Here is a 14,172-nt window from a genome sequence, read left to right as displayed (position 1 = left end):
TATTTATTCTATGGTTCTGACTTGGTGTACAGGGAGAATACTGTAAGAATGGCCCATGTTCTGAATTCTGCCGCTATACATTTCAAAAGTGCTGAACAAATAGTTATATTGACTACGTCCATCGTCGCTTGCTCATTGTCTTAATTGAAATTACGTATTGCCTCTTATCCGCTTGTCGTACCCTTATGCCATAGTTTGTACATCTCAATTGTCCGTGGAAACCACATTTGTTCAAGCAAGTCAGCCATATCAGCTATGTTTTTTTTAAAGGCAGTAAATGAGGCTGAATTAACTGTTTCGCTGCCAGAAAAGGCTCTGCTGATAGCCAGGTGTAGCAGTGGTAAGGTGTTGGGGCAGCTTTATGTAGGCCCTAACAGTTTGCGGGCACTGTTTGTCACTGTTATAGTGCAATGAATGTATTGTTTCGTGTTGTGTAGTGGCTTTGCTGGCATGTGTCCCACATTGTTTTTTTCCTGCACAGCTGGAAAAACACTCACATGGATCCGATGAGAATGTGAGGATTGCAGCAGCTACACCCAAAGCACTGACTACCAGAGAAGTAGAGGAAGCCTCAGCCAAAGACCCAGAGGTAAGAGAGGTAATGCTATTGCAAGTGGACATTTTTAGAACTGTAAAGCTTATGCCTCAATAGCGAGTAATTTATATGTAGTTGGATACCTAGTTCTTCGCAGAACAGGCATCGTGCTGCCACAGGCATTACATGCGCAGGCAATTGCACTAGCTCATGAAGGACACTTGGGAATAGTGGGCACAAAGCAGCATCTCAGAACCAAGGTTTGGTGGCCTGGCATGGAAAAGGAAGCAGAGACAATGTAAATCATGCCACGGTTATCAGACAGGAGCTAGACCTGACACACCAGAACCACTGAGCCTTGTGGGAGTAGTAAAACTGTGGAGAAAGAGGAGGAGCACCTAACGTATCCTTTCACATTGTGGAGTCCAAGGCACTCTTTTGGGTATTACTGTGGGCGCAAGGCAAACCTGCAGTTGTTGGATGAGCGAGTGCTGACCATCGTGGGTGAAAAGCCTGCTTATCTTCCTGAACATCCGGACCAAGGAGCAACGCTACCTCCACTCCTGCAGTGGGGGAGGTATCACACCATCATGGTAGTGTCAAACAAATACACTGGCCCTGGATAACCTTGACACACCCTCATTTTAAACCCATCTGTCACTGTGTTTCTCTGCAGGCCCACCCCAGTAAGAGATACTTTGCTTTGGCAGAGAAGGAAGACCAGCCCAACATCGTCATCTATGAATATCCCTCATTACAACCCTACCGCATTCTCAGAGGTATGGGAACTACAACACACACACAAACTATTAGATTTTTAACAATTTATGAAGCATATGATCAACGATCAAGACATTTGGTCTGTGGAACTTACCGTGAGGGCATCCTGCTGGTCAGTGTGGGTAGTGCTCCGGACTACTTGCTGACACTGGGAGTGGAGGCATGAACAGGTGATGCTGCGTTGCAAGGCCTTCGTTCTCACAGGACGTCTAAGGGTCACCTGACAACGCCGGGCAACTCACCAACTCCGGATCAGGACACATGAAGTCAGTAGCAATCAATCAATCCAAATGTTTTTGTGTACTTGCACTTTTATAAATTTGTCAAAAAGTACTTTATAGAACGCCAAACCCCCAAAGAGAAAACAGATTTCAAAATGAAATATGGACAATAAATCCATAAATGGCTTATTATGTGTACAGAGTCGTCGTACACCATGTGAGTTGATCTCTTATCATCCATTCCTCTATAGGCTTTGGAAAATGGCCAGCACTTTTACTGGTTTCAAACTGAAAGGCCTTCTGGATAGGTTTAAGTAGACTACCCTGACAGATATCGTGGGGAAGGTCTGTCCACTGCTCTTATCATGCAATTCCTACTATTCCATTGAAAATGACCCAAAGCAATATGCTCTTTTCCTGTTGTTCTATGTTGTCCCGATCACATCCCTTCTGTCTGTGTGTTATTGGGTTCTGAGAATATGAAATATACTTATTCATGTCACTGAGGGAAAGAGGGTAATGCATAACATTTACATTATGTCAGAAAAAGTTATTATTAGCCATCAGGGATCCGAGGAGAAGAGAGACAGTCTGGTACCAATCACCATGACGGCCGTGAGTTGGGGAGGAGTGAGCACTTTGGGGTAGAGGTCAGGTCAGATGAAGTGAGGAAGAACAGATATCACTAAGGTTCTGTCTAGCAGCAGAGATGCATTGACTGTTCAGATGTGTAGGAGGAGACTCAACATAGTTACATATCAGTGCTTGTGTGAATATGTCATCGTCTAATGCAGCTGTATTGATCCTCTGGGAATAATTAACTTGGTTTTAGCTTTCATAGTGTCCGTTGAGTTTTTACTCTGAGAATTAGAACCTAACAGTGCCAAGTGGTGTCTGGGTCTGAGTGGGAGAACATGCTAGTGTGGGACAGGGGTCTGATCAAGGTGGAGATCTGCCATAAGGCTGGAAGGACGTGCCACTCTGGCACCACCCAGCAGTTTGTCCTGGACGAGGAGGAACTCATGACCATTGGCACTGACGGAGCCATTAGGGTAACCTTTCAGATATAGTACAGTCCTCTCAGCCCCAGTCTAAGAGGTCTCTGCTAACCCTAAAAAGCCGGCCTGAACAACTGGTCTGTGGTCAGTTTTGCCTGCTGTGTAATATTTCTCCCTGATGATGTCACTTCCTCCACCCTGTGCAGGGCTGAGACTTTGAGAGTATTGACACGGCGGACTGTAACGATGACATCGGTCTGTTTGAGATCGAGCCCATGAACAAGATTGTGATCGGACGCAACGTTAGCATGTCCTCCATGATCATGGGTAATCCTGAATGAATCTTGAATAATGACGAGTGAGAAAGTTAGACACATATCATACCCCCAAAAAAATCCTAACCCCCCTGCAGTATTTGTGTCTCCATCTTTCTCTCTGATCATTATTCTCAATCCATTCAGGATTACCATATTCAATTCTTATTCTTTTTTACAATTTAATTAAGTGACTCCAAAATGACACAAAACATTACTCACCATTCATTTCTATTGGGCACAAAATAATCTGAAACACAACCAAAACAAACAGCAAATGCATCCAACAAATGTGTCGTGACAAGCTTGACGTAATCATTGCTTGCTATGAACATGGGACCAAATACTTTAATACACATAAGTTAATTTGTCCCAATACTTTTGGTCCCCTAAAATGGCTGAACAACAGTATGTACAATAAGTGCAGTTATTTCTAAACCGTTCACCCGATATGGATGAAAATACAGAGCCAAAACAACAACAACAACATCACTGTTCCAATACTTTTTGAGCTCACTAAGTTACAGTTGTCAGACTTAACAGTATGGTAAAATAATAATTTATGTAATGCCTTGTTTCCTTTCACTAGGTCTCAAAGCGCTTTGCTTATCTGTGTAATGTACTGTGTGTTGAGAGTGTTTGCCCGTGCCTATGTGTGTAGGTGAACCCGAGAGGAGGGACTGGTGGTGGTGGGCTTTCAGGACAGAGTGGTCTGTCTGCCGGAGCTCTACAACCCCCAGATCTTATGGGTGGTTGCCGGACGCAGTCTCTATGGCGAAGCTGAGCTCCTTCTCAAACAGACCTTCATACCCCACAATGCACCTGTGGCAGCCAACCGGTTCGGACTAGCGAGTGCCGCAGACTGTTGACCAATGTGAAATCAATCATTAGCTCCCATCTATAGACAATCCACTTGTAGATCAAAAACCGACTGGATGGGTATAATAACTGTGGTGTATTGAGAAATGTATTATGTGTTAATGAGTTTAGATTTAAAATGGTTGCAAATAGCCAATTGGATTTGTATGCAGGGGTTCAGTTATTTGAATTAACAAATGACAATGGGGTTTCCGTTCTTGCATTGAAGTGATTGGATTACGAGATGCAAGGGCGGTAAAAGTTCAATGATGTATGGAAGAGTTGGGCTGAAGATACTGTAGAGTGTAGTCGACTGTAATGTGTTAAGGAGAACATTAAATAAATCTGTTCCATTTACATTTACGTCATTTAGCAGACGCTCTTATCCAGAGCGACTTACAAATTGGTGAATTCACCTTCTGACATCCAGTGGAACAGCCACTTTACAATAGTGCATCTAAATCATTTAGGGGGGGGGTGAGAAGGATTACTTTATCCTATCCTGGGTATTCCTTGAAGAGGTGGGGTTTCAGGTGTCTCCGGAAGGTGGTGATTGACTCCGCTGTCCTGGCGTCGTGAGGGAGTTTGTTCCACCATTGGGGGCCAGAGCAGCGAACAGTTTTGACTGGGCTGAGCGGGAACTGTACTTCCTCAGTGGTAGGGAGGCGAGCAGGCCAGAGGTGGATGAACGCAGTGCCCTTGTTTGGGTGTAGGGCCTGATCAGAGCCTGGAGGTACTGGGGTGCCGTTCCCCTCACAGCTCCGTAGGCAAGCACCATGGTCTTGTAGCGGATGCGAGCTTCAACTGGAAGCCAGTGGAGAGAGCGGAGGAGCGGGGTGACGTGAGAGAACTTGGGAAGGTTGAACACCAGACGGGCTGCGGCGTTCTGGATGAGTTGTAGGGGTTTAATGGCACAGGCAGGGAGCCCAGCCAACAGCGAGTTGCAGTAAACCAGACGGGAGATGACAAGTGCCTGGATTAGGACCTGCGCCGCTTCCTGTGTGAGGCAGGGTCGTACTCTGCGGATGTTGTAGAGCATGAACCTACAGGAACGGGCCACCGCCTTGATGTTAGTTGAGAACGACAGGGTGTTGTCCAGGATCACGCCAAGGTTCTTAGCGCTCTGGGAGGAGGACACAATGGAGTTGTCAACCGTGATGGCGAGATCATGGAACGGGCAGTCCTTCCCCGGGAGGAGGAGCAGCTCCGTCTTGTCGAGGTTCAGCTTGAGGTGGTGATCCGTCATCCACACTGATATGTCTGCCAGACATGCAGAGATGCGATTCGCCACCTGGTCATCAGAAGGGGGAAAGGAGAAGATTAATTGTGTGTCGTCTGCATAGCAATGATAGGAGAGACCATGTGAGGTGATGACAGAGCCAAGTGACTTGGTGTATAGCGAGTTATTATAAGTACGCCTCGGAGTCTTCAGTAAAAGAACCCAGCTTCTTAGGATGCAACAATAACCAATATCAATAAACCTCCCCTCCACAATCTCTCCTTCCCTCTCCAGAGCAGGGTTTCCTAAACGCGGTCCTGGGGACATCCCTAGGTGTACGTTTTTGTTTATGACTACACAGCTGATTCAAATAACCATATCATTGTCAAGCTTTGATTATTTGAATCCGCTGTGTAGTGCTAGAGCAAAAACCAAAACGTGCACCCAGGGGGGGGCAGGACTGAGTTTGGGAAACCCGGCTCTAAAGTATAGACTGTACTGTGTTCTTCACCACGGGGGACAGGTACGACCTTGACCTTGGCTTTGTCACAGTCCCAGGACATGTACAGGGGCTGGAGTGTTACCCCCAGACACATGTCATTCTGATCTTAGATCAGTGAAATATTGACAAAAGACAATGGCATGTAAGGTTAATAATAGTGATGGGAAGTTTGGCTCTTTTAACTGACTGTGATCTTTTCGACTCGTTGAGTCAAAATAAATAATTTGTATGACTAATTTAGTTAATTTGAGCCAGTAATTCCCAGAGCACGCAGAACACACTATCGGCGAACGATGAACTGAAAACTCAAGAGTCATAATTCTACAAGACTCTCGTTCACATGTCGTTCACCATAGTCTCATTTGTGACTGAGACTTGAAAAAAAAAGTGTGCTTTAAACACTGTAGGCTACATGTGTTGATCGCTACAAATAAGATACTTTCTTGATACTTTTGAAACGAGGTCTAGTTGTGGCAGCAACCAGACTAGATTGTGAACGACTCTTGGTGGAATGCATTGCTTGACTGCCGTGGGGTGATTAACACAATATCGTTCACGAACTGCAGCCCCACAAACGATTAATTCTCGAGTTCGAGTTTGTTGAACAGAGGCTGCATATTTTTTGGTTATACAAAGCTGTGTCCATCATAACAGTAAATAATCAATTAATTGCATTTATTCTTATCCATGCGATCAATTACCAGTTCTAAACATGTATGTTTCTAATCTATGCTGCCTGCAGCATGATCTATTTTCCTGTGGGCATATGTGACAGACATTTGTTTTTCGGAAGACGTCGATGGAGCCGCTGAGCTGGAGGAACATTTATCAATCTTGCTCTAGAACTCATTTTAATCTCTCATGGACAGACTCCGCAAACATAAATGGTAATCAAGCATCTGACCAATTACGCAATACTTTAGTTCTGGGTTAACCGAGATTAGCAGGTCAATCAAACAACTAAAATGAAGTAGTCACACAGAAAAACGAATCATGACTCTCGAGTCAGTAAAAAGAGTCGTTCAAAAATAACGAATAATATGCAAACTGCACATCACTAGTTAATAAGTTATAACCCTCCTTCTGTGTGTGCACATGAGTGTTCAGGACAAGAACACCCTGCTGGCACTGTACTGGAGTGGTGAAATGGTGGAAGTGCAGTCTCCAGACTTGGAGGCCCAGAACCACAGCACCACCAACCACACCTCTGACACTTTACCTTCAGCAGCATCAAATTACGCATCAGGGTTTGGCCCTCACTGTCTGAGATTAACTGTACTGTAAACTTTAAACACAAACTAGAGATGGAGGAGGAGATTCCATTCAGGCAGGCTCTGAAGGAGAAAAGGCAGAAAGAGAGAGGCCCGGCTGAAGCAAGCCAAGGAGCAGGCCCGTGAGCCCACTGATGAGGAGCCGCAGGAGGAAAATGAGGAGGAAGAGTATGCAGTCCGGCAGTGTCAGGGCCTCCCCTCTGCAGCCATGCGACCTCCATGCAGGCCTCCTTGGCCCTCAGTCTCCACGACAACCAGTACGGACAGCTGTGCTGAAGCTTTGATGGCCAGTTTGTCCTGACGACGGGGAGGACGTCAACATCTTCTCCTTCAGCCTGCTGCCCAGGAGGACCTGCTGAAAGCCCTGCAGCGCAGCAAGGCCAAAGACCCCTCACCATGGGCCAGTGGGTTAGAGGGACAGTAAAGACATGAATAACACAAAATGGAGGGTCAGTTCTGTGGTTGACTGTGCATTGTTGTTGGTGAAACAGGTTGGCACAGGATATCAAGGACCCATCAGCATACAGGTAAGGGAGATTCCTAGTAGAGAGACAAACAACATACATAGACACACCTGGCTAAAGGAAAACCAGTCCCTCTCTCTTTCCCATCTCCCTCTCTCTTTTTCATCCACTCCTCTATTGCTCTTTCTCTCCCTCCCTACCTCCAGATCCTCCTTGACATTTTCCCTCTCTCTGTAGCTTCGAGAAGGCTAAACAGAAGTCGCAGATGGACCGTATGCATGGGGAGGCTGAGCTGAGGAGGGCTGAGAGATGTAAGAAGCTGGCTGAGCTGCAGAGTCAGTTTAAAAAGAGCCAGAAGAAAGACATGGAGGACAAACTAAACACCAGGCAGAGCAAGATGGTTGTGTGTGTGTGTGTGTGTGTGTGTGTGTGTGTGTGTGTGTGTGTGTGTGTGTGTGTGTGTGTGTGTGTGTGTGTGTGTGTGTGTGTGTGTGTGTGTGTGTGTGTGTGTGTGTGTGTGTGTGTGTGTGTGTGTGTGTGTGTACTCTCACCTGGTAGGGTGCCATTTCATATTTGCCCATTGTTTCTTCCAGGTTCTGGGATTACCGTGGTAGCATTCCAGAGGATCTCCATCATGGCACTGTTCCAGAGGTTCCACGAGCTGAAACAGAGAGGGATGGCAGGGGGCTCTGGTACAGGAACATTGGAGGAACAAAGCCGAGGCTGACAAAGACCGCTCCAACATCACAGGTAAGAGAAAGTGTGTGTGTATTATACCTACCTGTTACTGTTTATATAGCATAATGTGCGTGTCCCTGGCCAGCGGACCAGGAAGACCAAGGTGAGGAGGCTGTTCTTGCGGCTCGTGTGGTTCGTCCAGGGGGCAGCAAGCCGCCAGGTAGAAAAACTCTGCAAAGCTATGTAGAAGGCAGAGTGAGCCCGGCTGAGACAGAGAAGAGGATGAAGGAGTGGGCTGAACTGTGAGTCTTATCATATGGCCTCTGGTGGAGTTTCCTAGTCCTTCAGAATCACTGTCTTCACTCTTCCCTACATGACTATCTCCATGTGACTCTGCGAATGATTTAATAACATTGATTTAAAATGAAATATGATAGAAACCCCCCCCCAGTAATTCAGTGGTATTGATGATTGTGCCAATCCTACCAACAGGGCCTGTAGCTGTGGCCAATAACCAGAGGAGGTGGGCCAGACTGCTGGAACAGCTAGAGGCAGAGAGGAGGGAGGAGAGAAGGAAAGGAGCTGGTGTGACAGAGCTGGAGAAGTAGATAATGGAGTTGGAGGAGGTCAGGCTGGAAGGACTCCCTGCTGGAACAGGTCAGCCTTTCCCCTAGTTTACTTTCCAGGTGGGGTGCAAAGGCCCCAAAAGCAACATCCAGGCTCTCTGGCATCAAAATTGTCAACTGAAACCAAATCAAAATCATTCTTCTTCTCTCTCTGCCTCTATCCCATTCCCCTTCCTCCCTCCCTTCCCTTTTTCTCCTCTCAGATATCGTAGTCAGTGTGCTTGTTATGTCAGGTAGTGGTGGTAGGCTACATTACCTCCTCCACACTGATCCTCAACATGGGAGCCCCACAATGGTGTTTCCTCAGTCCCCTCCTGTACTCCCTGTATACCCACGACTGAGCGGCCTCATACACCTTCCAACTCCATCATCAAGTTTGCTGACGAGATAGGAGGTAGGCACACGGATGGTGTGGTGCTGATTGTGGACTTCAGGAGGAACCAGGTTGGGCACGCCCCCATCCTCATCAACGGGGTCGCCATGTAGACTGTCAAAAATGTCAAATTCCTTTGCGTACACATCTCAGATGAGCTGAAATGGTCAAACCACACCTACACCGTGGTGAAGAAGGCACGGCAGCGACTCTTCAACCTCAGGAGGCTAAAGACATTTGGCCTCAGTGTTCTACAGGATACACACCCCCACACACACACATACATACATACAGTGCATTCACAACCCGTCACTTTTTCCACATTGTGTTACGTTATAGCCTTATTCTAAAATGGTATATGTATAATGTCCTCATTAATCTACACACAACACTCCATAGTGACAAAGCAAAAACTGTTTAATGACAACCAGATACCTTATTCACATAAGTATTCAGACCCTTTGCTATGAGACTCAAAATTTTGCTGAGGTGCATCCTGTTTCCATTGATCATCCCTGATGTTTCTACAACTTGATTGGAGTCCACCTGTGGTAAATTAAATTGATTGGACATGATTTGGAAAGGCACACACATGTCTATATAAGGTCCCACTGTTGAGTGCATGGCAGAGCAACAACCAAGCCATGAGGTCAAAGGAATTGTCCGTCGTGCTCCAAGACGGTATTGTGTCAAGGTGCAGCTCTGGGGAAGGCTACCAAAACAATTCTGCAGCATTGAAGGTCCTCAAGAACAGTGGCCTCCATTCTTTAATTGAAGAAGTTTGGAACCTCCTAGAGCTGGCTGCCTGGCCAAACTGAGCAATCGGGGCAAAAGAGCTTTGGTCAAGGAAGTGATGGTCACCCTGACATAGCTGCAGAGTTCATCTGTGGAGATGGGAGAACCTTCCAGAAGGACAACCATGTCTACAGCACTCCTGCAAATCAGGCCTTTATGGTAGAGTGCCCAGACGCAAGCAACTCCCCAGGAAAAGATACATGACAGCCCGCTTGGAGTTTGCCAAAAAGCACCTGAAGGACTCTGACCATGAGAAACAACATTCTCAGGTCTGATGAAACCAAGATTGGACTCTTTGGCCTGAATGCCAAGTGTCACATCTGGAGGAAACCAGCATGGTGGGGGCAGGCATGGTGGTGGCAGGCTGTGGGGATGTTTTGCAGGGACTGGGAGACTAGTCAGGATCAAGGGAAAGATGAATGGAGCAAAGTACAGAGAGATACTCAGACTGGGGTGACGGTTCACCTCCCAACAGGACAATGACCCTTAGCTCACAGCCAAGACAATGCAGGAGTGGCTTTGGGACAGTTTTCTGAATATCCTTGAGTAGCCCAGCTTGTCCCTTGTCACCAAAAGCACTCACAAACTTCTACAGATGCACAATCGAGAGCATCCTGGCGGGCTGTATCACCGCCTGGTACGGCAACTGCTCCACCCACAACCGTAAGGCTCTCCAGAAGGTAGTGAGGTCTGCACAACGCATCACCGGGGGCAAACTACCTGCCCTCCAGGACACCTACACCACCCGATGTTACAGGAAGGCCATAAAGATCATCAAGGACAACAACCACCCGAGCCACTGCCTGTTCACCCCGCTATCATCCAGAAGGTGAGGTCAGTACAGGTGCATCAAAGCAGGGACCGAGAGACTGAAAAACAGCTTCTATCTCAAGGCCATTGAGTGGCTGCTGCCAACACACTGACTCAACTCCAGCCACTTTAATAATGGGAATTGATGGGAAATTATGTAAAATATATCACTAGCCACTTTAAACAATGCTACCTAATATAATGTTTACATACCCTACATTATTCATCTCATATGTATACGTATATACTGTACTCTATCATCTACTGCATCTTTATGTAATACATGTATCACTAGCCACTTTAACTATGCCACTTTGTTTACATACTCATCTCATATGGGGCGGCAGTGTAGCCTAGTGGTTAGAGCATTGGACTAGTAACCGAAATCCCCGAGCTGACAAGGTACAAAATCTGTCGTTCTGCCCCTGAACAGGCAGTTAACCCACTGTTCCTAGGCCGTCATTGAAAATAAGAATTTGTTCTTAACTGACTTGCCTAGTAAAATAAAGGTAAAAAAAAAAATACTGTACTCGATACCATCTACTGTATCTTTCCTATGCTGCTCTGTACCATCACTCATTCATATATCTTTATGTACATATTCTTTATCCCCTTACACTTGTGTGTATAAGACAGTAGTTTTGGAATTGTTAGTTAGATTACTTGTTGGTTATTACTGCATTGTCGGAACTAGAAGCACAAGCATTTCGCTACACTCGCATTAACATCGGCTAACCATGTGTATGTGACAAATAAAATTTGATTTGATATCTCTTGAGAGACCTGAAAATAGCTGTGCAGCAAGAGGGACCCGATAATGCTTTGTCATTATGGGATAGTGTGTTTATTGATTTGGGGGGAAAAAACGATTTAATCCATTTTAGAAAAAGACTAACATAACAAAATATGGAATAGTGAAGGAACTTGAACACTTAACAAACTATTCTTTTGAGGCAGATTTGGGCCAAACTTTTTGGATTTGATTTCTCTTTTTCTACCCAATTTCGTGGTATACAATTGGTAGTTAGTCTTGTATCATCGCTGCAACTCCCGTACGGACTCGGGAGAAGCGAAGGTCGAGTGTCGTGCATACTCCGAAACACAACCCAACCGCACTGTTTCTTGACACAATTCCCACTAAACCCGGAAGCCAAAAAAAAAAAACTAAACCCGGAAGCCAGACGCACCAATGTCAGACGAAACACCCAACACCTTGCGACAAGGACATCCCTGCTGGCTAAACCCTCCCCGAACCCGGACGACGCTGGGCCAATTGTGTGCCGCCCCATGTGTCTCCCGGTCGCAGCCGGATGCAACAGAGCCTGGACTCGAACCTCGACTCTCTAGTGGCACAGCGGTAGGCTGATTTCGGCTTAACTTGCACTTATATCTGAGGCTTTGTCTCTATTCAGACCATAAGCAGTTTTCAATGTAATAACCTATCGAAGTACATAACATGCTTGTGTGTGCTTTGAGCTGCCCAGAGGCAAGCACAGAAGAAACGGGCGAGGCTTTCGTGAAGGGAGGGCAATAGTCACGTAACCAATGACGTCAGGTGAGCCAGGAGATTCGTCATTTAAACCCAGGCGGGAAAGTAGAAGTCTATATTGAAAGTGTCCGTCCCGTTTTGTTTCAGGTTGTGGGGTAAAAAAAAAGTTTAACATGGTGAGGACGAAGGCAGACAGTGTCCCCGGAACTTATAGGAAAGGTAATGTTCTACAATCAACTTGAAGTTGTTACTTATTTTGATTCATAGCATGCTAGCTAACGTTAGTTAAATTGATATTCATTGTACGAAACTGGAATCGCTAGCTACTGTAGCTAGTGAGTTTTGTGAAGATAATTTCAACCCCTGCATTCCATTATTTTGGAACAACTAACTGCTTATATTCTATTTTAGTAATTAGCTAGCTAACTAGATGGCTTGATTGACTAGGTAAGATTTGTCTCCCGCCAATTCAATAGAATTGTGAACACAGATGGCGCTCATGCTAACCCAGACGCGTTCGTACTCGCATCATGGTTTTTGTGCCGGATTTGATTGTTACCTTAACGTTATAAAGCGTGTTGTTTACAACGAAAGACTGGATAAAATAACGTGGTAGTCAAGTGTCTTTTTTGAAGTATTTTCGGTAACTAGCTACTTGCTATTCATTATCCTCAATCTGGCGCCAATTTCACCGCCCAAACAAACCAGTCACACAAATGTGTCGGTGAATATTACTTTGCTACTACTATACACTATAACTCTGCATTTCAACACACGGCTTTTGCTTAATAAAATTACTTGATAACTAACACAGTTATCCATTTTTCAGCTGTGGCTGCATCTGCACCCAGGAAGTCATTGGGTGCCTCGAGTTCTGCAAATGCATCAAGCGGCTCACAAGCAGGCACGCCTGGTGAGTCATGATTTCATTCAGGCTTACATTTTAAATTGTCTAATAGCCCATATTTCCATGTAAGCTAGATACCTACATAACAATTTTTGGTAGATGGCTAACAACTATCTGCCTCCGAATGCATTTCTTTCTCATGTGTCCAAGTGGTGAGTAGTCATGGCAGATATTCCTCTAAATTGTGAATTGTAATGCTGGCATTGTTTTACAGCGAAGAGTAAATTTGCTGGAGGGAATCCTGTGTGTCCTCGGCCCACCCCAACTTGGCAAAAAGGCATTGGGGATTTCTTTGGTGGGCCCTGCAGGGAGCCTGAAAAAGAGAACCAGCTCCCCCAGTCAAATGATGAAGAGGCTGGAGGCAGTGGAGTGTCCAAGGCATCCAAGAAGTACATTTGAATTCTATTAAGCTTAGTTTTAGAGCCAGTCCAAAAGCAGCCCTGAAATGCCTACCTCTTTAGTGCTTGCAGATCTGGAGGAAGTGGTGTATATTCTAGAGCATTTTCATTAGAATCTGTTCCAAAAAACGTTGCCAAAGTTACTAATATTAAGAACTCATTCTGATACTTTAATATATTGCATTGGTCTGTTCACCATAGATAACTTGGCAATGTTTTCGCTACAGATTCTGGGGATTCGTGTGCATTCGTGCTATTTTTGTTTCTGTAAAAATGTAATGTAAGTTTGAAGGCGCATCTGGCTGTTCGTGATTCTTCGTAAGCGTGTATGTACGTTGGGTGATGTACCCTGAAAAATGTGAAACCTGGCACCTCTATGACTTTAACTGTGCTGCAGAGCCTGTTCAAATGTGATTATGGGCCAAACATTGCTGTCCCATCTAATGTCAACCACTCACTTTTCAGATCCAGACCACTGCCTGCTGAAGATGAGGATGCTGATGAATGAGCTTTACCAATCGTTTCCCAATTAAAAAGCCATTGCTTCTAGTACTTGAATGGGCTGGCAGATTTTGTATATAATTGATGAATTCGTGGTTTTTGTACAGAAGTTTAATAAACCTTTTTTTGTATGCCTGATTCCATTACCTTTTGTTTTGTTACTCTTCCTGTTTACAATACCTAATCTATTTTCTCAATCTAAATTGCACTTAGGTTTTCAGTGCAAACAATGTTTCTTTTGTTATTGAAAAGCCATGATGGTAGAATTAGCAAATGTATCAGTGGATTCCCTGCCTGTCCAACAACTATGGCAATCATGCCCCTACTAATTTATGAGCCAATATTTTTCTTGTCATATGGGTAACCTCTACATACCAGTAGATGGTGCTAAATCATTAAGAATATCAACATGTATGGGGACAGGATGTAATGC

The 14,172-nt window shown here is 45.2% G+C and overlaps 1 protein-coding gene across 1 annotated transcript; it reads left to right on the top strand.

Annotated features, from left to right (window-relative positions):
* The first annotated feature begins 11,807 nt into the window (after positions 1-11,807).
* On the top strand, positions 11,808-13,877 carry LOC135524263 (PCNA-associated factor-like). Its single transcript, XM_064951655.1, has 5 exons — positions 11,808-11,999; positions 12,081-12,152; positions 12,763-12,846; positions 13,055-13,229; positions 13,704-13,877. The coding sequence occupies exons 1-5, from the start codon at positions 11,990-11,992 to the stop codon at positions 13,744-13,746; spliced, it is 384 nt and encodes a 127-aa protein (XP_064807727.1). The 5' UTR covers positions 11,808-11,989; the 3' UTR covers positions 13,747-13,877.
* The last annotated feature ends 295 nt before the right edge of the window (positions 13,878-14,172 follow it).

The sequence above is a fragment of the Oncorhynchus masou genome, chromosome 31 (genome assembly GCF_036934945.1).
Source record: "Oncorhynchus masou masou isolate Uvic2021 chromosome 31, UVic_Omas_1.1, whole genome shotgun sequence".
NCBI classification, from domain to species: domain Eukaryota; kingdom Metazoa; phylum Chordata; class Actinopteri; order Salmoniformes; family Salmonidae; genus Oncorhynchus; species Oncorhynchus masou.
Note: the sequence above shows the minus strand (reverse complement) of the source record. Positions and strands in the feature narration are given on the sequence as shown.